Source organism: Lagopus muta, chromosome 3 (genome assembly GCF_023343835.1).
Source record: "Lagopus muta isolate bLagMut1 chromosome 3, bLagMut1 primary, whole genome shotgun sequence".
Classification (NCBI taxonomy): Eukaryota; Metazoa; Chordata; class Aves; order Galliformes; family Phasianidae; genus Lagopus; species Lagopus muta.
This window is the reverse complement of record NC_064435.1, coordinates 50,633,565-50,661,198: the sequence shown is the minus strand read 5'-3', so window position 1 is coordinate 50,661,198 and position 27,634 is coordinate 50,633,565. Positions and strand designations below refer to the sequence as shown.

The following is a 27,634-nucleotide window of genomic DNA, read 5'->3' as shown; positions in this document are numbered from 1 at the left end:
GTTTTTTCTTTTTTTTACAAACAGAATGGAGACCCTTCTTTTTTTTTTCCTCTCCTCTTCCCACTTCAATTACAACAGTCTAAGCCAAAGACTTATGCAAATAAACTTCAAAATTTGTTACAAGCAGCAAATTGCCGTGAACAATGAACTTGTTACGAATCCCCTTCTAAAAGTATGACACACACAAACAGGCTACCCAGCAGAAAATCTGTTAACAATTTTATTTCTTTTGTAATGTTAAATATTATGGGACAGGATTGTAAGGATGAAGAACTCTCAACAATGCCTCACAAGGGATAAGAAAGAAATTCTGCATGATATTAGCAAAGTAAGGTAAGGAGAAAATTTACACAGTAAGAGGCACCATTTCCCCCAGAATACCTCTTGTCATATTCCTGAATGAGTGGGATTAGCAATCTAATAGATCATTTTTCAAGAGGTAACAGCAACAGATAAAATTTTAAAGGATTATTAAAATAACATTTACAAGACTCTGAACAATTTCTGAACTCTTATTAAAACCACAGAAAGAACAATTCTTTATTTATGAATTTCCATAAAGGACTGACTGTGCAACTGACACCTGCTATTTATGACTCAATGTACAATTTTGTCCGGTAGCCGAACAGTTGTCTTTTTAGATTGTGTTTTCTAACCGTGCGAGATCATTAAAGGCAAAGCCTGTTATGATGCTGTACACAAAAATGGTCACTTGGGCCATACTACCAATGAAATGGTAGGTAAACAAATCTTTTTCTGGCCAAGAAAAACAAAACAAAACAAAACAAAAAAACAGAAGCTGCATTTTGCATGCTTCTCTCATTCATCCTTTCTACAAGATGAATTTCCCTAGAAAGAATCCAATGAAAATGGCTGCAATTACAACAAGAAGTGATGGAAGAGAATTAGAGCCATTATCTCTGAGGGCCAAAGCTGTGGGTGATCCAGATTTATCCGAGTGTGCTACCTTTCTGAGCCTCAAGCCTTCATCCTACGGGGGAAAAAAATATACAGAGATGAAGAATAAAAAAAACATTATTTTTTTAATTTATTTATTTTACAATTTTATATAACCCAACTCAAAGGTCAAATTTACTTAACTAAATAAAGACAGCAATTTGAAAAGTAATATTATAGCACACTAAACCCACAGAAGAAATGGCGGCATGTCAAATAGAGATAGTTTGCCCATGCTCTGCTTATGAAAGATACTAAAATTCTTGCTAGGCAAAACAAAGAATCCTACTTTTACTTACCATGTAAGAATGAAATAGCAGTAATTCCTTACTGGCAAAGAGAAACACCTGCTTTGTATTTATTTATCAAAGTGTTCAAACAACAGCAGAATTACAGTAATTACATTATTTTAGGCTACACTTGCCTGTGAAATTTTTCATACCCAATACCAAATACACAGAGAAGTCACAAAGTCACCTACCAATTAGTTACAAGTTACTGAAGGAGCACCTTTACATAGAAGGTACTGGTAAGCAATGTTTGCTTACCTCCACTGGTCAATCAGTTGCTCTTTTTGATTAATAATCAGAGATGCTGTGTTACTGATTTGGATTTCGTTTACTTATTCTTAAGAATGAATAATAAAACACTTCTATTAAAAGCTAGTAAGCCTAAATCTGGGTTGTAAAAGTAACTAAAAATCACCTCACCTATGCCTATATTTACTGCATTTCGTTTAAGAAAACCATGTAGCTTCAGTATCTCACCCATGATAATCCTAAAGTCTCAATCACAGAAACATATAAACCATACACAACAGTAAAATTACACTGCAAATCAACCTTCACATTCCCACACTTGTATCTAATTCCAGAATAAACATTTTTAAGTCTCATTACAAACCAGACTTCTCAATCAAGCAGCACGGAATCATTTCAATATAAATGAGGAAGCAGAACTTACTCTCAGGTGCCGATTTTCTTCTGACAGCTTCATAACCTCTGTCTGAAGTCTTTTGCATTCTTCCACTAGCTTCCTCGTTTCAGTATCATTAAGTGAAACACTATGTGGTTTTGGCATCGGTCCATCCTGCTTAGATGTATTCTGTACTGGAGCGGGTTTGCTTGCATCTATATCATTCTACAAATATTAAGAATGACTTGAGAATTGTACTTACCTAGAGAAAAATTATCCACAGCTTAAAACTGAAACACAATCCAGTAACTAGTATGGAGAGTTATATTTACAGTACTCTAAATAAAAGACTTCTGTGATTGGTTTAGTTCTGATTAGTGGAAGTACTAAAGAGCAAAAGAAGAATCTACTGCTTTCATTTTGTACTATGTGCCACAGAGACAAAACCAAGCACTTAAGCAGCTTAACACTAATTCAGCAGGCACCAAAGTGCACAGTAACATAAAATGCACCAAATAACATTTGAACTTGGTAGGAAAATAACTAAGTGGAAAAGAGCAGAATTTGTTTTTGTTGTGTTTTTTTCTTTTCCTCCCCCACTCAGAGGGTGGTGAGGCGCTGGCACAGCTGCCCATGTAAGCTGTGGTGCTCCATCCCTGGAGGCGCTCAAAGACAGGTTGGATGGAGCCCGGTGCAGCTGAGCTGCTGGGGGGCAGCCCTGCCCATGGCAGAGGGTTGGGGCTGGCTGGGCTTTGAGGTCCCTTCCAGACCAAGCCATCCGAAGGTTCTTTAGGGGAACAGCACAAAGCTGTGTTGAAGTTCAGACTGGACTCATATTAAAATTCAAGCTGCACTAAGTCTACTAGATAAACTACAGAGCTGTATCATCTGTTAGATCTCACTGCATGGAAAGCAGTCCAACCTGAACATAACAGAAAACCTATTAAAAGGTAATATATCTATCTAGCATTTTAAATCTACGGCAGTGCAACCACAGGCAGCCTAAGAGATGTACCCTGCTATTCTACACAGGCACTCTCCTAACTGGATCTAAAAAGACCAGCCTATTTTTACCATGAGTAAGCAGAGAAGCTTTTTTTGTTGTTGTTTATTAGCTAAAAAGAGCTCCTTTAGTAGTACTGGGACTTCAATAGAGACCTTATCTCCTAAAGCAAACCTCCTTCCTCTGCTGTCTCACCTCCCTGACTGGTTCCCTTATATCAGTCTCCAGGCTGCAACTGGTAGGCATCTGAAGAGAGCAGCAGCCAACTGGAGTGAAGTACCTGCACCCTGGTAAGTAAGGCATATTCTGAGGGTCCTGGAAGATTTCTCATCACAAGGCTTGAGCCAGTGCCTAAACCTGCTAAAACATCAGGGTTTGCAACCTCATGCTGCTACTCAGAAAAACGTAACTATGTGCAGTCTATACTATCAAAGTATCACATTAAAGAAAGTATAAATGTATTTTGTACTACTTTGTTATATCTAAGGTATGATTTAGTAAGAGGCACACATAGGCAACTTGTACAGCTGAATAAAAGCCCACGCCTTAAGTTATCCTCAACCAAAAAAGATAAACTTCCTCCTAACATACCTACCTGACTACAGTACAAACTGGACAGTATTAAAGACAAGTCAAAGTAATGACGTGAATAAGGTCACTAACAGAAATCCTGTTTCAGCACTTTATCTCATGATGCTAAAAGCAGCACCAAAAAAAAAATTAAAGGTAAATAAGTGGGAATGTACAGGATTAAGATTCCATAAATGAGAAGAACGACAGTAAAAAAGCATTAACGTGTAAGAATTTCAATCTTATTCCAAAAAAGCTAGATAACTGACAGCTAACTATTATTCCAAACATCAGAGGACACAAAACAGACATCTTCAGTCCACATACAATGAAAATGTCATCTCCTATACAAACACAATTGATTTTGTTTGAAGTCAGACGCATTTAAGAGGTTTTTTTCCATCTGGATTATCTGTCTGTACCACTATCTTAAATGATGTAGTTAGGGCTTCCAGAGCACATTAATTTCTAAACAGTACTTCCTTTCCCTCATTCAGATGAATTAGGAAGAGAATTTTTAAAACTGAAAAGCATTTAAAACTTCAAAAAGCAAATGATTCAATTTGCTTTTCCCTGTATGCAGTACTGACGACTCAGTTTTTATCCGATGGCAATATAATGCTAAAGTCAGTCAGGAATAAGAATAATGAAAGGATAATTTGTTTGCATTAGTTTAAACAATTTGAAGTTATGGTACCATGGCAAATTATATACAGTGGAAGACAACACTGATTTGTTTGCACTACAACACGCAAACCGTGCACAAAGAATATCAGTGTTCATCCTGAAATTTAATGTAATTCACTCCATATGTTGTTATACAAAGCAAAGCCCAGTCCTGTCCATTTAATTTAGTCGAGATTCCAACAATCCATTTAACCAACAAACCAAACAGCTTTAAAAAAGATGCAAACAAATTTCTGTAGGATCCTAACAGTGTATGACAGGTTTTTTCTACTCTTTCCTTACTTACCAGTTTATCATTTTCATTGGGCATTTCAAACACACATCTCAATTTGGAGTCCATTAACTCATCGGGTTTTGCTTCTTTCCACTAAAACAGGTAACATAGTTATTTAATAAACCAGCCACACAAAAATCTGAACAGTTCATTAAGCCTGCTCTTACAGCTTCCCTGTAACTCTTACAAAGCTGAATACTATCCTTGCCCTAGCTGAAATTTTCAGATTTGCTTTTGTCCGCATTTCGTTCACCTTCGACTACTATAGATGTACTGAAAGCTAGGCGTGGTTAAACTTCAGTCTGGAAATGGAATCAAGTGAACTGAATGTCAAAATGGATCCAAAGATTTGTAGGGCACAGCAAGAATGACAGCAGAATGGTTTCTGTAACACAATCAGAAATAGAGTACCATCTGAATCGGTCTATCACTGCTCCTTACATTCTATCTTGGAAGCACCCATTTTAAATAAATTGTTGAAAGACACTTTTAGCAATTCTATACTTAGCTCCAGAGTAAGTTTCTTTAGTTCTCTTTTGTCACTGGCACTAATTGCACGCTAACTCATAACTATAATTACTGATTTTCTGCCAGATTTGTTCCTCAGTATTCTTTACTTCAACACTTTGAGAAAGCTGTTATTTGAAAGGTATTTCTGAAATGAATTTTTATATTCTCACCAACTGGTAGATGCTTCACTTCTCACACATAAACAAGAGCATATTAAAAAAAAGTAAACCAGACAACAATGAGAGATGTTATTTTTGTAGCTGCATGTCTCAAAAGCTTAACAAAAACTTTTCCAGTGTTTCCAGTGGAGAGAAATGCCACAATCATCTCTGCCTTCATGCATACAGGAAGAGAGCCTCAGCCTGCAGAAGTTTAGTGGATTTTAGTGATTCATAAACCTTATCTTTACTTTGTTTACTTTTCCTCCATGGAAATGCATGAATCACCATTTGAACTCAGGGAAGTGTTTAGAAACAGCAGTCCATGCAGCAGTCCCCTGGACTCTGATATACATGCTCATGGGAGCCCATGTATGCTCTAAAGAGCATGTTCTGACAACTGACGGCCAGCCTTCCAATTGCTTCTAAGCTGTTCTTCTGAATTTACATGCACAAAACTAATCTTTTCTTTCTGATCTTTCATTGGATCAGTCCCACCCAAAAACAGAAAACACAACTTATTCTACTACTAAAGAAAATAAATCTATCATTGTGCTTTCAATGAGCTGCAGATCAGATACAACGCAACAGTAATTTAACATTGAACAGACCTTACCTTTGATTTACTACTAGTTTGATTTAATCAGTCCTATAGGCAAATTCTGTGAACTGAACTTGTATTTAATATTTAAAACCCTGAATCATTCATAGAAATCATATTTGTTCGGAGGAAATTCAATTTTCCAAAAATAAAACACTCTGAAAACATGATTCATTTAAACTTAAGATTGATTTAAAAAAAAAAAAAAAAAAAGTCTAAACTAGTAAATCTATCCCATTTTTACTTACCACTGCCTCCATATCTGAAATATTTGGTGGTGCATAGATTGTTTGTACCATAAACTTGTGTTTACTCTTCTCATTTGGGTCGTAGTCAAAAGGCTGCAGCATTACTGTTCAAAAGAATAAAATTAAACATTTAATTACATGATCTGATCACTCTTTAAAAAAAAAAAAATGCTACACACTTCAGATTCTCACTGACAAGACACCAAAAGTTAAGACATGAAGGCAGCACTGAAAATACTGTAGATACACACTGTAGCAACAAGTAATGAGGGGAAACACCTTAATAATGTAGCTTTAAAGATTATTTCTCCACCTACTATAGCGAGATTTAATAAACAAGTAAGAAAAAATACATCCACTAAGACACAGAGCGAACAAACACCATAGGATTTTCCCTTCGAATAAACACACTTTGTGACCGAGTGAATGCAAAGGAAAAAGAAATCTGGCAGACTTTACAACATCTACCTGAGGGAGAAAGGGAAGAAGAACCTGTGTTACACTGGCCACCAACCAGTAGAAGCTCAACTGACTTCTAAAGACATACTAATTTTAGCTAGGAGCAAAACTACTAAAATACTTAATTCAGACCACAATTATTAAAAGAAGTAATGCTGTCAAGGACTTTAATAGTTCACTGTAGAAAAGTTTCAAATTCAGTTCTTAAAAGATAAAGTGATTAGTTGGAGAATAACTACAAAACACATTTTATTCAGGTTTTGACATTATTATCCTTAAGTCCAGCCTAACAGCTAACATTTGCTTAAAAGTACTCACAATCCATGTATGCATTTGAATTCTATTTTACCAGTGGAGAAAGAGGAATGGAATCCAAAACCAAGCCTTCTGTAAAGGCAGTTGTAAGTGAAGCATTAAATACTTAATACCCTCTCTTTGTATTTTATCTGATGTATTTTACCTCTGCATTTTCAGCCTTGAACATAATCTAATGCAGATTTTTAAAAAAAAAATTAAAAATGCAACCACCTGCCTGAACAAAACCAGACATTTTTGACACAATCCAGTTCGTACTACAAGTATCAGAGATAGAATATACAAGAAGGAGTACTTTTGTGACAGGACAATTTCTGAATGACTGCTTTCCAAAGCTGAAAATTCTGTTGGTTGAGATAGGAAACTCAATTTCAAAGTTATTATTTTGAAGTATATACAAATTCAGTGGAAAAATAAATAACATCAACATAACAATATTCATCATCTCAATTATTACTGCACTACTACAGTATTTTTAAAGGAATGCTTCAATTACAGAGTACAGAATCTTCATCCATCCAAACTGTACAAAGCCATTAGGAGGCTGGTTTTCTGTTAGTGATTGTGGTTTTGTTTAGAAAACAGCCCAGAAGGGAAGCCAGATCACTCTGGCGTCATTATTTTCATGGTTTCTTTAGTTCAAAGGGACTGAAAAGGACATGTCTGTAATTCAGACCAGAATGTTATAAGATATAGCTGCCTATCTACGGATGTAATGAGCACAGCATAGGGACTGAAATCTCTGATCATACAAGGTTTGTCATAGTAGCACTCACTGGAGGACTACTGAAGTAGAAGTATGAGGAGATGACCAGCACAGTGTACCTCCATAGAGCAGATCAGGAAAGACAATTGTTGACTCAATCCAGATAGGAGTCCAGGACAATAAAAACATAACAAGTATCTGTACATGCATGTACACACGTTCATACTTCCAACTTTCTACCAGAGGTTGATGACCCAGAGAGAACTGTAAAGACAGATTTTTGACAATGCACACACACTTGAGTCTCACTGAAACTGAATTCAAGCTTAGTGCATCCTTATGTAACACTAAGGTAAATGTAAGTGATAAAATTGTTTGTTTTATCAGACAAAATAAGATAAATGATAGATAAAATGAATTATGTACTTATGAGTCCTATGAACAGGAATCTATACTGCTAGCTATTTTACAGCAATGAAAAAAAAGCTACAGCAGAAACACCCATTTAGCTAGAAAAACCCACTGTATGCTCTTGAGAACATATGGGAAGCTTGTTCAGAAGTTCAGTCAGATTTCAATACTGCTGTAATTGAATTGTTAGAAATTATATTTCCCACAATTCTAAATCTTCATTGGATGAACAGTTCAACACCCTTGCTTTCACACAAAGCAAATTCTTCACAGTAGAACTGAACTGTATAAGTTGATAAAACAGTAAGTACAATATCAAAATGATTACCTTTGTCTCTCCAAATTCACTAGTCCATATGAAAAGTTACTTCCAAATCATACTGCCACCTAATTTTAGACCCTACATACTGGTTAAATGTTGCAGATGTTTGCTGTTGAGTGCTTATTAGGTATTTTTCCCTGCTGAAAGCTGCATACAGCATAATCAAAGGATAATTAATCTATCACTACATCTAGCAATCTAAGTTAAAATAAAGCAGTGAAAGGAACTGCAGTATTTGACATGCTTTCAAACAATCCTATTTTGAAAGGTTTAAAGCCAGAGTTTCTCATTAGTTACTCAATCATTAGTTACTTGGGTCCAAAACATAAATCATTGAACTAAAGCCTTCTTCCCATACTAATTTATCTCTAAGATCATTTCTATCAACAGACTACAGGAAAGATACAGTACTCTTCCTTTCACTAAGGAAAAATCTTGAAAAACAGCAAAGCCAGCTTTCTACTATCTGAGAACTGGCAAAATCCTCAGATAGGTAGTTAAATAACTTTGTACTCTTTGACCACTAGGTAACAGCTGAAAGCACAATTGAATGAAAGCCAGCAGAGAACAGAACCATATAATCACAGAATCAACAAGGTTGGAAAAGACCTACAAGATCATCCAGTCCACCTATCACCAATAGTTCCCTTTAAACCATGTCCCTCAGCACAACAAGCCTGTAGCACTGCCTGGGGTTGTTGCAGCTGAAGTGTAACTTGGCATTAGGTCTTGTTGAACCTCACCCCATTGGCTTCAGCCCAGCTCTCCAGCCTGTCCAGATCCGTCTGTAGGGCCTCGCTACCCCCAGGCAGACCGACACTTCCAGCTTGGTGTCATCTGCAAACTTACTGAGGGTGTGCTCGATGTCCTCATCCAGGTCATCAGTAAAGACATTGAAGAGGACAGGCCCCAGCACAGACCCCTGGAGACCACTTGTGACCAGACACCAGCTGGATTTAGCTCCATTCACCACCACTCTCTGGGCCCGGCCCTATAGCCAGTTCTTTACCCGGCCAAGAGTGTACCTGTCCAAGCCATGGGCTGCCAGCTTCTGCAGGAGAATACTGTGGGAGACAGTGTCAAAGGCCTTGCTGAAGTCAAAGCAGACCACATCAACAGCCTCTCTCTCATCCACCAGGCAGGTCGCTCGATCATAGAAGGAGATCAGGTTGGTAAAGCAGGACCTGCCCTTCACAAATCCATCAAGGTTGGCTAGGCCTGACCCCCCGGTTGTCCCACGCATGCCACGTGATCTCCCTCAACACAATCTGCTCCATAACCTTCCCTGGCACCAAAGTCAGGCTGACAGACCTGTAGTTCCCTGGATCTACCTTACGACCCTTCTTGTAGATGGGAGTCACACTGGCAAGTCTCCAATCTTCTGGGACTTATTCTTTGTTCTTCTTTCTTCATGGAAAGAATTCATGAATTCAAAGAACTATTGAAAGCTATGTTAGGCTTTGAACAATCATGGAAAGCCTCATGAAGGAAGAAGTTGCAGTTTTCAGCACATTCTTGGAATCCACAAACAGTTCAGGTATCAGCTCTAGGAGAATTACAACAAATAGTTACAAAATCAATCCTCCTGCTAGTAAGGTAATAATATTTTCCACATTGGAGGGTTTTGTCTCCACAGGATATATCTTAAATGGGCCTGAAAACCGGAAGGAAGAACAGCAACAAGTAACAGTAAAAAGCTGTGAAGAAAGAACGGTAGTATACTAAACACTGGAACGAAAAGCCAACAGGAAGCTACCAGTATAGATAATACATAACAAATAGTTAATCTCACTCATCAAAGTAAAGGAAAAGCCATTCAGATCAACAGTAGAAAAGCAGGTCTCAATGACTTAGTGTTTTTGAAAGAATGTATAAACACTGTTGAAAATGTTGAATGAAAATGTTGAAAGCTACTCATTCACGATTGAATGATACATAAAATGTCCACAGGCTTCATTAAAACGGCTTTTAAATCACATTTCCAATAATAAATTTTAAAACTCCCTTGGCTCTGAATCAGCTAATGTATTTATATGGGCTAAAGTCAGCTAGCACTGTCAACATTTAGTTTTGAACACAGAGCTTCAGACCATGGTATCCTACAATGAGCTCTCTCTGCCCAACAATGTGAGAGAAATCTATTTTTAATGATATGAACAATGAGTCAGCACTGAAAACACTTAGTAGAGAGATGCGTGAGATAAAGTGGGTCACTAGAAAAAACTATCTGTGCACTTGGCCTACCAAGTGACCCAAAAGAAATCATGCATAACAACAAAACACAACAAGAAAACAGCAGTAAAAAAAGTCCTAATTCTGAAAAGTAGCTGTTACTAAATATCTGCACCTTGGAGTTACTGCAGCTGAATAAATGCATGAGATTCCTGTAACACAGAAAAACAGTATTCACAGAGATGCAAAATGGGAAGTCAACCAGCTGTGATGATCTATGATACTGTTCCCTTTCATCGGTCAAACTGAAGCTAAAATATTTGAAACAGATACAGCAGTTTCTCTTTTTCAAAAGGACAGTCAAAAAATGAACGATTCAAAGAATTAGAAGGATGATGCAGAATAATGGAAAGATTTGGGTTAGAAGGGACCTTAAAGATCGCCCAGTTCCAACTTGCCTGCTGCAGGCAGAGGCACTTTCCAGTGGACTGGGCTGGCTGAAGGCCCAATCAACCTGGCCTTTGACATCTCCAAGAATGAGAAGCTTTTCTAGGCAAGCTGTAACTATGACGCAGAACCATGAAATCATGAGATGTTGCAGGATCACAGGAAAAAAAACCCTTGATACCAGACGGTTTTGTCTAGCAATCAAATACATAATTGAGACAAATGACTGAGAGTCAAAGTAAAAAAGTAAGCTTTTGACAATCCAAATTTTGAAATAATTTTCTCAGTAAAACAATCTTCCACCCACAAAACAATGAATTGTCCATGGCAATACTGAAGTTTTAAAAGGTCACTTTCTACAGATCATTGGATCGGAGAACTGATGACTCAGCTATAAGGAAAGTTAATCTTAACATTTTAATCAATCAAAATTTAAGAAGCTTTCCTAAGTTATCTCTTGCAATTTTTCAACAAACACCTGAAGCTAGTTCCTCAGCTGCTTTTAAATTTCCCCAAGGATACAACGGGACAGTTACGAACCTGAAAAGCTCTGAGAATTTCACCATGTTTCCTTTTTGCTTTGCTCTATCTTTTCAGAGCTGCTACAAAAATTGGCTTTCTAGACTAAGGAGATCTAGGAGCTCATTACTTTTATTGCTACAATCTGGAAGACCACAGGCTATCTAAGAGATTTCCTTCTCTCCATGTTGGGCAATATGATGGGTCCACATTCCTTTTCTGGCTTGAAAACTCCCTTACTCAGAAAATTACTAACTCACAATTGGGAGAACAATCTACCAAAATCCTTTACCGAGTCACAAGGCCAGTATCTACTCTTCATTCATTTTCTTGAGAATGACAGAATCGAATCTCATACAGATTTAGACCACTACATGTCCAACTATCAAAATACTGCTGATTGTCAGAATGAAGTATATAAGCCAAACCTAGCTACAGCTTCATGGGAAAAAAAATATTGTGTAAAAGTATTGTGTGGCTTCAAGGTTCACAACGCTGAGTAGTAAGGATCCTTTTTTTTAACCCTCACCAAGAAAAACATGAAGTATCCCAAGTTCTACATTTTTCAAGTCTTAGGGCTATAAAACAGCTCTACCTAAATTAATGGGGAAAAAAAATTAAAAGCAATTTAATGACTGTCACTTCACATATGCTATGTAACACACACAGCTCTTTTATGAAATAACAGAGTTCAGACAACAGGGACCAGTACTATCAAAATAACTATTCCACAGCAATGAACCTTTTGGGTTTTTGCTTTAATGCCATGAACTATCAAATGTTAAACTTGAGACACATCAGAGCAGTTGAGTAATGTCCCACTTAAAGATAGAAACATGAATACAGTAGTTTGGAGTAAAGGTATTGTTAATGTCACTGTCAATTTCCACCTTTCTTCCTTCCTTTACATATAGAGACCTGCAGGTAAACAAAGCAAATGACAAATGTTTCTGGCATAGACCATTTTCATGCATCTCTGCAAGTCTACACCATCAGAAGTTAATATTTATACTAGTGAAGGGAAACAGTTTTATTTTTAAGTCTTTTTGAAAAGCTGGCATACTTACAACAGCCTCTGAGATCACTATTAGAGAACGTGATGAAAAGTCTAAAAAGCACACAACCTACAACTATTTGATTTTACCTGAAACAGTTACAGATGATCCTGGGTCAATAATTCCACTATTTGGCCTCACACAGTATCGACGAGGCGCTGTGGTCTTCACTTTGAAGCATACTTTCCTATCTGATGGATTTCGTAGCTTGAGATTTGTGGTTACTACATCTGTAAAGGGACCTAGAAAAAAAAAAGTCATTCTTTTAAATATGCATGTATCTGTGGAAAGGAAACCTGCTTATACTGCACAAATTATTCTTAACCTAATGTAATCTGAAGGCAGTATGTTTCTAAAAACTGGTTAAATCATACATCTGTTAAGCACATAAACCATTACATGCAAAGCATACTCTATCAACCAAGTTAGAATACTATATACTAAAGTAATGAAGAAATAAATAGTGTGATTGATTCAAGCTGCTGGTGCAAGAAGTTCATATACACATATATAGACAGATTTTTTTTTTTCTTAAACAGAGGAGGCATTATGTTAATTTTATCACAGCATTCTTAACATCTTAAGTACCTGCAAGGTAATGGTCAAATGCTAAACTCAGTTCTGCTGTTTTTTTTTTTCTTTAGAGATAGAGACACAACATGTACTTCAAACATTTGGAAGAGTTTCAAAGACAGTAAACACTATGATACTGGAACAGACTAACTGCACCTGACACTTCAATTTCTGTTCAACTTCTGAGTTCCTACAGACTTGACAGAAGCACATAAACCTCATTATTTAAACTCAAAGCAGGCAAGGAAGATGATATTCTACTTATTCATATACTCTAACAAATTCACAGAAAAGAAACAAATTGCCAGATACACCTATCTGATGCAGTATATTGGCTGTGTTAAACCATCAAGATAGCAACTGTCTCTATGATTGGATTGCACAAGAGCAGCAATTCAAAACAATTTCAATATTAAGCTGTACAAGCTCTTCTTCCAGAACAGATCACCCCCATTTGGTGCCATGCAGTAACAGCAAAAAAGGTTCCGTGTTACGAGTGGTGCCCATCATCTGAAAGCATGAATGCACAGGCACTAAAGGAACACAACTTAGAAAATGAAATTGCAAATGAACATGAAATTTATTCAATATTATTTCACACGCACCTTTAACTTTCAAGAAGCCTCTTGACTATCTTTAGAAATTACAAACGTAATCACTACAAAATGTAGTCATTTCACCACTGTTGAAATTGCAACAACTATTATTCCATTTTAAAAAAGCCTTCTATTGTAGAAAAATGTGTATTTTTATACCTATACGAGTTGCAAGGTACAACAAAACCACCAATTGTACAAGGTAAAATACACTGGTTCTCTTTCAGACACAGTATTAAACAGAGGTCTCAGGACTACTCTGAAGGAAGTTGTACTAAGGCTAGCAAGCATGTTACTACACTAGAGGGCTCACTATCTGACCAAAGTTTGATTTCCACAATCCTCTTTCAGTCCACATCCTTGATTTTGAAAGAGTACTGAACACAGCCTTAATGTAGAACAACAGGATACAAATCAAAGAAGACTAGAACTGGGACTGAGAACCAGAATAGCAAGCCATAACTGAAAACACACACGAGCCAGTTAAAATTCAAGACTTTTTTTCTGAGAAAATAGGACCTAATTGGTGTTACTCGTCTGAAAAATTCATTTCTAGTCTGACTTTACATGGTGCAGGAAAATAATCACACTCTTAATCCACTCAAACTTGGCATAGGACCCACAAGGAAGGTTTACAGAACGACTTTAAAGTTTCCTGCCACTTGCCCCTTGACTGCCCTAGCAGGATCCAGTTGCATTTCCTTACAGAGTCTCATCTAAAAATAACTTCCATAACCCGCAGCACAAGCTGAAGTAAAAGCAGGTATCTGAATAATCCTCAGAGACTGGTGATACACCCAGACCAACCATTTCTTTTTTGAGCTATATAAACATCATTAAGGACATAATTCTCGGATTTATTTATAGCCATGCAGGCAGTACCTTCGCAGTGCACAGCACCTCAAACCTGGCTTGGCTTTTTTGTGTCAGGTTTTTTTTCCCTCCTTCTGTTTTGTTGGATTGCTAATTGTAAATCTAGACAAGCTCTACAAAAGCTACATAAAACCTCTCCAGACTCAAAACCATCAGATTTAACACACAGCTCATAAGGAACTTCCGTGCAAACAGAAAACAAGAACAAAATAAAACCAGCTTTCCCTGTTCCTGCAGCACCCAGCCACTTAGTTTAGTGACAGCAGTGATCTTGAGCTGAGGTGAAAGTGCAGACCTATCTGACACAAGGACGATAAGACAGAGTAAACAAAATCTATTAGCATTCTGAGGAGCACCATACACTCAATTAGAATGGCATATGCTTCAAATAAGAAACCATGCAACAGCAGAAGAGGATTCAGGAGTTTCCAGCCAGACAAACATACTGCTGGGAACAGGAAAACAAATGACTGGTTGAGACTAGCAGCCCAAGCACAAGAGCTTAAATCATGACAGTTCCTTGAGAAAAAGCACGAGAACAGAGGGGAGAAGAATTGGGAATGTTAAAACAACAAAGGCTGGGATTCTGGAAACCCTAGTTGCAGGTAAGATCTTCAACATATACTGATATAACTGCGATATACAGCAACAAGACAGCATTGCTTTTTAAACCTGTAATTTCAATCTAACAGCTCCTGGGAATCAGAGTCATTTCAAAGGGAGCAGGGAGTTAAGAAACCCATTTGGCAGCATGCAGACAAGACACCAGTTACAGCATCTTTCCAGAATAAAAACTGTGAGAGTGCCAGGTTATTCCAACTGTTGTGAAAGGTGCAGTGACAACTCATGCCAGGATTTTTCTTGCCTTTTCAACTTAAAATGGCCTTAGAAAGGAATGACAGACGCTGCCTACACTCAGAGAAACTAGAGATCTCCAAAAACATGATACACTGAATTTCCATTCCAGCAATCTTAACTGTGCAGCCGCAGCAACATTAATGCCGAGGTTGCCTCTGGCAACCACATATCTTGGACTACAGCAAGCAGCAAGCAGGAAGAAATGACACAGACTCTGCAGAGCCAGCTTCCACTGCTGAAATGCAGTCCCAAGTTTCCTTGCTTGCCACTGCCTTGCCAGTTTCACTGCAGTAGAATCTAAAAAGATGTATTTCTAGACAAGTAGGATCTGTACAAAGGTCTTCTGGGATCAGTGTTGTCATATTTTCTCTCTAAACTCTAGTCTCCTGAACACCCAGCCCTCCTTCTGCCCAGCCAAGTCAAACATAACGGAGAAAATTATGACATGAATATGCCTTTCTAGAGTGTGAAGGAAGAGCTGAAAGGAACCTCCTCAGTTCAAGATATCTATGGGGAAAGTCAGAGATTACAGCCAGCATCTACTCGTTAACAGTACAGAGCAAATGAACTGAAAGCATTTTTTAGAAGGGGACAAATTTGATTATTAGACGTTCAATTCAAAATCAGAAGACCTACCCATAACACATATAAAGATCTCATCACAGAGCATAGCCTCTGAAATACAGTAAATTCACCACTGTATAAAAATCACAGCTGCTGTCTCAGAGTTCTACAAAAACGGGTACACATTATTAAAGGGTTGGACAGTAGTTTACATGAAACAACTTAAATGCAAGTTGATCATTCTCTTTGAGACACTGAACTTCAAAAAGCTAACATCCAAGCTGACTCCATACCGAAGGTACTTCATCTCACGCATGGGACTAAAGTTTATTTAAGCAGTAAACTGGCACATTAAAGTAATACATCATCATATCCAAAAAAATACAAGTATACATAAGAAAGTACACAAACCAGCCAAAAGGTTCCAAGCTCCTTACAAGTGGGTAAGTTGCAGTATTAAGTTCAAAAATTATTTCTATGACGTGCTCTAAGTGGGATGGAGTTTTTCCACAACTGCTTCACTGCATTTCAAAGTCTGAGAGCGCTCAATATACACAGAAGACTTCAAGGTATCTTTTCCAAAACAAACTCAGGCAGCGTAATTTTGTTCTGTGTATAATAAAGTCAGGTTGGGCGGGCAAAGAAAAATAATTTACTGCACTTAGTGTCTTCAGTACTAACGTATGAGAAAGGAGCTAAAGTCAATACTGTTCCTGATGCAGCCTGGCATACCACTAGTCTCCTTTGCGGCAACAGAACACTGAAGACTCACATTCAACTTGATGTCCACCAGGATCCCCAGCTCCTATCCTGCAAAGCTGTGCAACTCAGCATTTCCCCTCACTGAACTTTGGGAGGTTCCTATCCATCCATTTCTCCAGCCTGACCAGGTCCCCCTGGATGGCAGCACCATGTCCTGGCCTACCAGTCATGCCTCAGAGTTTTGTGTCATCTGCAAACTTACACAGAGTGCACCAGATCATAAATGAAGTGGTTAAACGGGACCAAATCCATACTGACCCCTGTAGTACACCACAAGTTACTCTCCTCCAGCAAGACTTTGCACCACTGACGACTACTTTCTGGATCCAGACAGTCAGACTCTCTCTTATCCACCCCCCAACTCTGCTCATCCATCCATCAACAGCTTTTCTGTAAGGATCTCATGAAAGGCTGTATCAAAATCCTCAGTGAATGTCCAGGCAGAAACTATCTACTGTTCTCTCCTCATCTACCAGGCCAGCCACTTCACCACAGAAGCTCACCAAATTGATCAAGCCTTCCCCATGGTGAATCCATGCTGACTACTCCAGATGACTCCCTTGCCCTTCACATGCCTAGAAATGCTTTCTAGGAGTAGCCATTCTATCACCTTCCCAGGGATCAAGGAGAGGCTGACTGGCCTGTAGTCCCTGGGTCCTCCTTCTTGCCCTTCTTGAAACAGGAGTGGCATTTGCTTTCCTCCAATCTTCTAGCACTTCTCTCAATCACCATCTCAATTAAGGATTATAAAGAGTGGCCTCACAGTAATGCCCTGCCAGCTCCCTGAGCACTCACCCATGGGTGCATTCCATCTGGGCCCACAGACCAAAGTATGTCCAGTTAGCTTAAGTATTGCCTGACCTGACCTACAACCACAGATGCTTCTTCCTGGTTCTAGATTTTCTCCTGGGACATGGGATTCCAGAAGACCAGTGTTGCTAATGAAGACTGAGGCAAAGAAGATGTTAAGTACTTGGCCTACATAGTCTATGTAATCAGGCCCCATACCTCCTTCAGCAGTAGGCACATATCTCCCTTTTGTCAGCAAGGTACTTACAGAAGCCTTTCTTGCTGGCCTTGACATCCCTGCCCAAATTCAACTCCATCTGGGCTTTATCTTTCCTAACCTAATCTCTGCATGCTTGGACAACAACACTGGATTCCTCCCGAGTCTCATTCCCTTGTTTCCACCCTCTGTATGCTTTTGTCTGATGTTCTGCCTGTTGGAATGGGCTGCTTGTGAGCTAGAAGATGATCCTGGATGTTAAGGAGTTTTCCAAATGATCAGTAAACATGTGCTCCTACATCTGAGATAAATATGAAAACCAGAAGTATTTCCAAGAGGAAACAGCCACTGTGATACATCAGTTGTCATCCTAAATATGAATACTGATTGAAAATACAAAGTTAAAAACCAGAGCTATTTCATAAAGGGCCTGAAATTCATCCTACAAGCTTCTTACAGCCCGAGACTCCAGCTTTCTTTCAGTGTACCCTACCAAGAATAGTGCTGGCCTGATAACCTTCAGGTTTTTCCTCCTGAGTTTATCCAACTATTTTTAAAAGCCCTCTGAAATATTTCTATTTCACCTTATACTATAGAAATACATTTCACCTTATACTAGAAATACACTTATTAATTTAAAAAAAATTAAAGCAAATAAACTGCCAGCATTAAGCTGCAACTTGCACTTTACCAGCAAGCAAACACTGTTTACTACTGAAAAAAACAAAGGTAAGATGTCTACAAGTGGAAAACCAGTGTACAGCAGTAACTCAAACTACTCTAATACATAACCTCACTGGTCTTAAAATACAGATGAGATTTGAAGCACTGAATTGCTTCAAATTTAATAATACTTTCCAGAAAAAAAAAAAAAAATAGGTGACACTTGGCACAAATCAAAAAAGAACAAGTGGAATGTTATTTCTATCAACTGGTCTTAAGCCATTCCTATTCAAATCTTTGTAAAAAATAAACTAAACAGAATCCATAACATCCACCGCCAATGAATATCGCCCACCTTTCTCTTGAAATATCAAAAACATGATTATTGAAATATCCCACAAAGAAAAACTCCAGCTGCCACAGATGACCTACACTGAAAATAGTCATGGTCTACAAAGCACAATAGCTTATACTTCATGACCTGACACTTCAACATTGAAAGTCTGAATGATCAGGAATAATCAGTAGGTGAAGTTGCAAGATTAATAGCCACAAACAGTCATTGCTCTCATATATATCCATATATATATATGGATCCATATATTAGAGCAATAATACCGAATCTCTCTTCTTATTCCATCCCAGCACTTGAGAAATAGCTCTTTATATCATCAATTTGCACAAAGATGTCATAATGCAAAAAAAAAAATCTTAACAGGAAATCTAATAGGCCTCAACAAGCACAGCTCCAGAAGGCTTGCTCCAGGCTAGCACTGTTTATCATGGGAAACATCAGATTTCTACCCGCACTGCTCACAAGGACACACTGTCAGCATCCACGCTGACAGTCTATTCACCAAACAGCTCTCCTACAAAAAGCTGAGACAACACCCATTTTTAGTCCTAAAAGGGTTTGTTTTTCTCTTGACTGAGGGGCAAGGAGAGCCCATATGCAGCTATACGGCTTAAGAGCAGTGCTCCTACAGAAGCTGACCTGCATGCTTTTACTGAGGGGTGGCGTAAGAGAAATGAGAACTGAAACCTTTTGACTCTCGTCCAATGCAGAAAAGAGAAGAATACAGTACAGCAGCATTTCAAGCCAGACAAAACAGACTTTTTTTTTTTTTCTTTTTATTTTCTCTCTGGATCAGAATTTCATATTTACTCCAGCTTGCTCCTGGCATGTTAGTGGCCAAGAACCACAGGAAAAACAGAAAAAGCATCTGTCTCAAGGGTAAAGTGCAGCCACAGATGATTTCCATGAATTCTGATAAATAGAACGTTATCTACTTCATATACTGGGTAAAACACAGACTGACAGGAGACTGTCCTGAGGTTAAATATGAACAAGGGTTTCTTTAGCTTCAACAACAAGCACTATTAATAACATGGTAGAACATGCAATAACTTCATCCAAACATATTAACGCTATTATTTATTTTAAGCCCCAAAATCTAGCACTCACATGGTTATTTTTACATCTTTCCTACTGAAAGAGCACCATTAATAAAGGCATATCATGTTATCAGCAATAAAGGAAAGTTCATCTTAATCCTACGTTATTGTGAATTCTCTCCTTGGAATTCAGCTCTCTGGTTATCCTGTTATCTTGCCAAATATACACTAAGCATACTAAAATCGGTAGCTCAAATTCTTAAGTCTTTATCCTAGTAGAATTACAACAGCAAATCATTATTCATCCCAAAGCACCCTCTCTGTTGAAATAACAGCAGTAGAAATATTTTATTACTAATCACCATGAGTATTTTAGATAGCAAATGATGCCCGAAGTCCTGAAATAACCAGAAATACATACATGCACTCTTTCATTCCATACTAAGTGGTTAACATGGTGTAAGGGCTATGATACAAGCTTCCTGCTGGTGCAACTGTTCTCTTTACTTGGAGGAGGCAGGATAACTAATTAATTGGTAATTACAGGCTCTTAGACTTCAAAGAATATTAGCAGATTTGAACAACAGGACTAGTTAAATAAATAACTTCCTCCTTTCTTTTTGTTGTAAACTTTTTTTTATATTTTAACCTCCTACAGTTTATAACAGGTTTCAGTGATGCTGAAAAGCCCAGATCTGCTATTTAGAATATCCAAGAATACAGCAGATCAGCTACAAAACTTTCAAATGGATGCACCTGTCTGATTTGAATTGCAACATTCCAGATATTCTCCAAGCTATAAAGCAGTCATCAGAATGTGCCTAATTATCTCAGCTGACAGCTGCAATAGCATGCAGCATTCTGTGCAAAGACTCATTACTGAAGACCCAACCCAAAGCTGTGTGCTGTTCCCAGTGTGTGTCCAAAAGAACCGGACATCAGAGGTTGAACACTGAACAGAACACCAGAACCCTTCTGACTTTCACCAGTTTCCTTGCGAGCAGCTCCCAACAGCCTAAGAAGGTGCATGGGCACTGTTAGCTCAGGGCTTGAGTTGGTGATGGAGCACCTGGTGAAGGGGTGTGCCTGGCCCAAGGAACACAGGCACATTGTTTGCACCTGTGCTCTCCATGTGTCCAGGAGTGGATCCAGGGCAGAGCCATGCTGGGCTCATGTAAGGGCGGCCACTGAAGTGAGAGCAGCTCTTGGGCCAGGACTGCTTCTTGAGGAGTACTGTGTGGCCAGAGAGCCTCTTCACCAGTGGGGTGAGTACAACTCTTCTTTCTGTATGTGACTATTGCCCTACCTGCAAGTGTTTTGCCTGGTATTGCCAACAGAATCTATCAGAAGCATCTTCACTCCTTCGTGTGAATAGCAGAGTACAGAAGTACAGAGTACTGTCTGTATATAGAGTCTACAGAGTCTGTATACAGAGTATACAGAGTACAGAAAAGCAGAATACAAGGTAACTTTAATAATAAATGAATTTCATGCTAATGACATCCAACTCCTGCAACTGACACACCATCTAAACAGAGCCCCCATCTAAACAGGTTTACAGATCAGACATCAGTATCTTCTAGGGACAGACGTAGCTAACACTGCGGCACCTCCAGAAGCACAGCTCTCCAGCTCTCAGATCTCTGGAAGCTGAGTATGGCACAACCCAAAGTTATTCTGGCAAACAAACATCTGCTTTACTGCCTGCTTGGTCACCACTCCCTCTCTGCCAGGATCACGAGCTCCATTCCCTCACTGCCTTCCCTTCTCAGAAGTAAGCTGAGCTAATGCAACTGCTCTCTCCAGGAGGCAGCTTACTTCTCCAGAAGCAGTAGGAGTTGTAATGCAAGCCTTAACACCCCTCATTTCCTAACAGGGAAGTGACCAAATGTCTCATACACATCCAAAATAAAAACCCAAACCACTTTTATTTTCACTGGGTTAACAAGGCTTAGTGGCCATTTTCAATTAGGTCCTATGAATTCTAATAATCATGTTTACTTCGCATACACAGCAGCTACTCCTACGTGTATAATTTTTTTATTTTCCAAACATCTTTTCTTAAAAAGAAGAAAAAACACCGAACACAACTCAATGCTGCATACAGAATCACAGATCCATTTGAGTTGGAAGGGACCTTTAATGGCCAGCACTCCAACTTGCACGTCACTTCTTTCAGAAAGCTAGTTCAGACTGCCACATTCAGATCTGAAATTTAGATTGTTTCTAATGATCTAAACACACTCATAGCCACTCGATGCCAATTCATTTTTGTACCAACTTACCCTTTAGGATACATAGTCATTCCCCCAGTGCCTACTTTATAGATAGTAATCAGATCCCCTTACAGTCTTCATTTGCTAAGACAAACAAGTCATGCTATTTTACTTTGCTAACACTAATAACTTTTCCCTTCTACCATCCCCAGTTAGGTTTATTCCCTCTGAACAGGCATTGCCAGGAATGTATTTAAAAAAAAAAAAAAAAAACAAACCTTAGGATGTAACCACAGCCTCATTTTTGCCCATTTCAGTGACTTGCCATGCTCGTAATAAGCCTATGACTAAGTATTAGTATCTAGTCTTATTCCTACATCACTTGCAACTAAAATGAGAAAGCATCAAAGCATCAGCTCTGTTACTGCATACACCGAAGACACCATTTTATCATTCATCCTGTGTCCTAACCTCTCAACACCAGCAAGCTGCTCAAGCACAATCCCATTCACACCAAGGTCACAGGGGAATATACTGAAGATACTAAGCCAAGTTCAAACACGAAATGATCCATCCTTTGGAAGCTTAATAAAGATATTTCTAAGAGTCCAACAGTTGCCCTGTGGTTTATTTTATACCTTGTTCCTTCTCCATCTTAATGCTTGCCCACCAAGCCTTCTTCACCCGCAGGTACTGGTTTTGCAGATACCTCTGTATGAAGTCACTGAACAGCTATAATTCCAACCATGAGGTCAGTTTTTATCTGGGGAGGGGGCACACAGAAAAGACCGAAGGAGAGGCAGAGAGCAGGCAGGGGGTCATACAGCACCCCAGCTCTCAAGCTCACCAGCAGGACACTCATGCTGCATTCTGCTCCATGTTCCATTTACCCTCAAGTCTTTAATTATTCTTTCCTCCAAGGCTCTGCATGCCATTTAGGTAAGATCTACGCAAGCACTGAAGTGTCAAATTAAACATTACTCCAAGTGAAACCACATTTTGAGAAACGTAGGAGTGACTGAAGGGACTGTCACTTAAAAATTCAGGCAGGCTACTGTTTCTCCTTTGCTTCCTTCTCTGTATTATTAAAAAGTAAGTACCTGAAGTCCTACAGCAGGTTCATCTTTAGCAAAGCATCCCAGCTATCAAGACTTTTTTCTTATGAAAAAAAAAAAAAAAAAATCAAAAATATTTAATTTACACAACCACAAGTTTCTAAATACCTTAAAACCATAACATAAAAACATGACATCTGCATTGCCCAATAATTTTCAAAGCAATTAAATACATGTACACTATTCAACAACACACTGGAGGGCAAGAGGCCAGGATCACTACGCATCAGATAAAATCTTACTACCCAAAGGAAAATACAGTGACTGGAGTTCTAACTTGTGCTTCTGAATTTTTATTTTCAACAATACTTCACCATAAATTACCTTATTAGTCATTTTACTGGTTTGGGTTTTTTTAAGCAATTAGCTTATATAGACCTATTTGGCTCATCTGACAATGAAAACCTTACCATTTAACAACATTACAGTGGGAAATATGACACTTATCTAATTATTCAGTCACTTTTTTCCATCCTACATATAGCAAGTTCTCTCTAGCAGGCTTTTGCAACTCAAATTAATGGCTTGTTAAGCTAAGTATGTAACAAAGACCTGTGTGACAGACTTCTTCCAGAAACAAATTTGATCAGAAAGTAGAACATGCTCACAAACCACAGCCAAGACAAAGCAGAAGCAATTCACAGCATCACAGCAGAGAGCTGGTGCACTATGTATTCAGCTCCACTAACTAATGCATAGAACACCTTTTCCTGTTCAAGGTAACATTCTATTCCTCAACTAGGCCTTAAGCAACCATACAACATTCAGATACCGTACAATGTTTTCATAATACTGACATACTGTAGTGATTTAGAACACTTACTTGAGTTATCAGCAAGCAGAACGAGTGGGCACTTCATACAACAATGTAATGGTGAAAGTTTTATACTGATGGCTGCACTATTGGTCAAGCCTGTACAGTGGCTCTCACTTTACTGAAGATGCAACAGTGAGTCCTGTGAACTGAAGGGAACGGCAAAACATCCTGATGTGTACTGCAGCATTCCTCTTTCACTGTAGGAAATAATTCCACTACTGAATTTTATCCAACACCTACAGTACACGTGGCCTCACCAGGATCAACACAAACCCTGCTCATCAGGCAGTCTGAAAGGCAGTCTTAACTCTGTTGGTAGAAACTTAAACATGAACCACCTCTTAAGCAACAATTGGTAAAATACAGAACAAAAAAAAGCTCTTCTTCGCTCTTCCTCAACACATTCCCACTAATCACACTGTGCCTTCAGTTTCATTTATACTCAACTTGAAAAAAAAATACTAACAGATATTGCATTTGAGTCAGGAAACAATGGAGAGAAACACAAGATGATTAAACAATGCCAGGAAATCTTGGATTTGAAAGAAAAGGCAGAGACTACTTGCTGAATATTCATTCTATCTCACTGTTTAGTTCCAAAAATGCTCTGGAATGAAGACACCAGAAACTGACATTCCAACCTTTTCTTTTCTTTTCTTTTTTTTTCTTTCCTTTTTAAAATAAACCTGTGTTAGAAAGCTGGGATGCCACGAATGCACTGGTCCTTTGAATAGAGCGAAAATAGCCTTAAAATGTGATCTGACCCAGACACACACAAATAAGGCAGCAAGATCGCAGTTAAGGAGTTCAAATCCTGCACTCCAAAGACACTCTGGGCCAATTCTGACAGCAGATCTTTGAGGGCAGGGGACAGATTTAACATAGAGCTATTTTTACCTTTCAGTTCCACCTTCACGATTTGCAGCAACACACGCCCTGTGGCTTTTGCTGTTACCAACAGCAGGGTAACGACTACAAAATAATCAACAGCATTAGCTTTGCGTTATTTATAGGGAAACCTGCATTTCAGATGAAGCTGTGATATTCAAGCGAAGTGCTGCTCACCTTACCTGGAAAGAGTTGTTTGACTATAAGCCAGCTGATAGGCAATTTTAATACGCTAACAATCCCAGAGTATGAATCAGATTAATAATGGGAAATTAAGCATCATGTTCCACAGATCTCTTCCAGTAACTCAAACCACAGAAATGAGTATTTTACTGCATGGTGACATTCACAAAAGTTGATTTTAGTCTGCTTACTTGCCAATTTTTCTGGCCTCAATAAAAGAAGAAGAAATGGAAACGTGTGTCTCTCTTTTGAGACATTTACAAAGGTGGCATAGCTGCATTTTGCACGCCTGTAAGCAACAACTTCCATAAAAGCTGTCTATGTAGACTATTCATACATCCTTATAGCATCTGACATAACTGCTCGTCAGACATCTCTGAAGCACATGAAATACAAATTCTGAATACTGCCTACTGATCTTCCAGGGCTCATCAAATCAGCAAGCCTTGATTTTCAATTATATGTTGCAGAAGCAGGTCTTATGACTGACGTAAAGATCTGGAGAACGCTTTTTAAGAAGGACCATCTTCCAAGAACAACCTAAACGCAAGTTGCTTGTAATTATATCATCTCCTTTTCACATAAGGAAGACCAGCTGAGTTTCCACCACAAAACTAGAAAGCTTTGACTTGAAAACTTCAAGTGCTGCCACTTCACAACTGTTAAGCAGCTAAAAAAGCCCCCCCCCCCCCCCCCCCCCCCAAAATATTTACTCACAAGGAACCAACTCCAAATTATCATAATCTTCCTTAAACTAGAGCTACAATGACTGCATGCATGAGTCGTGTGCAAGGACCCTAAGAGACAGAAGATGAGAAACACCAATTACCTAATTTGAAAGGTGGCACCTGGTCCAATTCTTCCTGATCAAACCCAAACTTCAGATCTGAAGAGCTAAACTAAATGCAATGCAGGTGCAGTGTGGCTGAAGACCTGGATACAAGGGCTACAAGGCAAATTCTCAGTGCTCTCTACTGAGTCGCTGAAAACAAAATCATACATAATCTACTGCCTCTTAGTTTCACTCCTTTTAAGAATAATTTTTCCCCTGATACAATTTGCACAACACTCTGAAATACATTTATTTGTCTTGCGATTCCCCTTAGGTATCCCCGATGGCCCCACAACCCAAAGAAATGCAGCTATTGCAGCAGCAGAGGGAATCACCCAACACCAACATGCTATCAGTGGCTTGCTAGGAATGCCAGGTACTTCAAGAACAGGACTCTGATCTTTCTGACACCAAAGCAAACACAGTGTGCTAACCACTATGGGACAAGCTTATAGACTTCTGAAAGGTGTGGAATAAAATCCAGCATGTGGTTTTGCTGTCTGAGTAGCAACCAACAACAGCTTCATCAGACGACAAATTTTAAGTGTTGTCAAGCGTTCCTCACATAAGTGCTACCTACTCTTTAATTTAAGTCCTTGTTTGGCAAAAGGGCATATTAACACATTTCACTGCTACCCTAAAGGTCAGCAAATTCACTACAAGTCACTCTATGAGGCAAGAAAGCCTACTGAGCTATTTGTTCTGATGGCTGGACGTAAACTGGATTTCTGTCACACACACACACATCAACAATATTAGGACAATAATAGCAACACTGAATAATGGTAAACAACTGAATAATCAACTACACTGAAGAAAAGAATTACTTTAAAAAAAAACAACAACAACAACAACAAATCATATGATTTTCCTACATCTAAGTTACACTTAGAAATTCTGAGTCATGCACTCTCTTAGGTATCAACTGTTTTCCAAAAGATAATACTCAGTATTCTCTTTAACCTGTACTGTACTCTTCCGTGCAACACTTCAGAAATGAATGACTGTCTGTGACCCACAAACCTTTCTGAAGACCTCAGAACAATAAGCAGTTGGAAAATATTTGCTGTGAAAGCACTGGGTGCTCTTTAAATAGGTAGCTCTTGCTGTAACATAATAATACAGTAATAGAGTGTTTGCTATGGTGTCCCACTGCAGTTCCATTATGCTTCAGACTTTGGGTTCACACAGTCTGCTCAACAGACATTTTCCTACTATGTGCATGAGCCTGAAACCAAACTTCATGCCTTATAAACACATTTTGTAAACACACATGACAACACTGATTACTGTCTGACAACTGCTTCATCCTAACAATTTCTACATCTAGTACTTACTCTGTTCCTTGTCACAAACCACACAAACACGGCTTGCTTCCAGCTTGAAGACAGTGCAAGATGCAAGAGCTTCAATGCATCTTCCTGCAACCTGCTCTTGCAAGAGTGCAGTGCACTGAAACCTGGATGCAGACATTCTAACACAATACGGAAGAGGGGAAAAAAATAAGTTCCCCCTGTGGTTTTAGCTGTACCTTCGGATGTGCAATTTAAAAACTGCTGCTATCAGGAAGTTAAGATGCGTGATACAACAGAATCAGTGTTTTCTTGATTGATGTGATGGATCACCAAAACAGGTAAAGCCTCAGAAAAGCCCCTCTGACAAAGCCAACTCAGTCTTACTGCCAGGAGCCTGGCCAGCCAAATGTGTCTGGGAGAAATACAGTGTTTGTCTCTGATATGGACATCAACCCGCTCTAGTTGTTCAGATGGACAGGACAGGATGCTCGATCCCCGTTAAACAATGAAAAATGAGCCTACAACAAAACACCAACACTTACAGGATTATGCAAGCACGTGTGCTGACACCAGCCACAAAAGATAAGATGAAAGCTGAGCATACGAGCTAGATCTCCTTATTCTGGAACGTTTGTTTTGCTGCTGTTGCATTCGGTTCTTTTTAATGCA

The 27,634-nt window shown here is 38.8% G+C and overlaps 1 protein-coding gene across 1 annotated transcript in view; it reads right to left on the bottom strand.

Moving 5' to 3' along the window:
- Positions 1 to 207: 207 nt before the first annotated feature.
- VAPA (VAMP associated protein A) overlaps positions 208 to 27,634 on the bottom strand; it is a 28,327-nt gene continuing 900 nt past the window's right edge. Inside the window, exons 2-6 of the mRNA XM_048938589.1 lie at positions 12,419 to 12,571; positions 5,924 to 6,027; positions 4,419 to 4,499; positions 1,921 to 2,097; positions 208 to 991 (exon numbers count right to left, since the gene is read on the bottom strand). Of these exons, the coding sequence (XP_048794546.1) occupies positions 833 to 991; positions 1,921 to 2,097; positions 4,419 to 4,499; positions 5,924 to 6,027; positions 12,419 to 12,571 (674 nt within the window). The 3' untranslated portion in view covers positions 208 to 832. The remainder of the gene's footprint in view (positions 992 to 1,920; positions 2,098 to 4,418; positions 4,500 to 5,923; positions 6,028 to 12,418; positions 12,572 to 27,634) is intronic.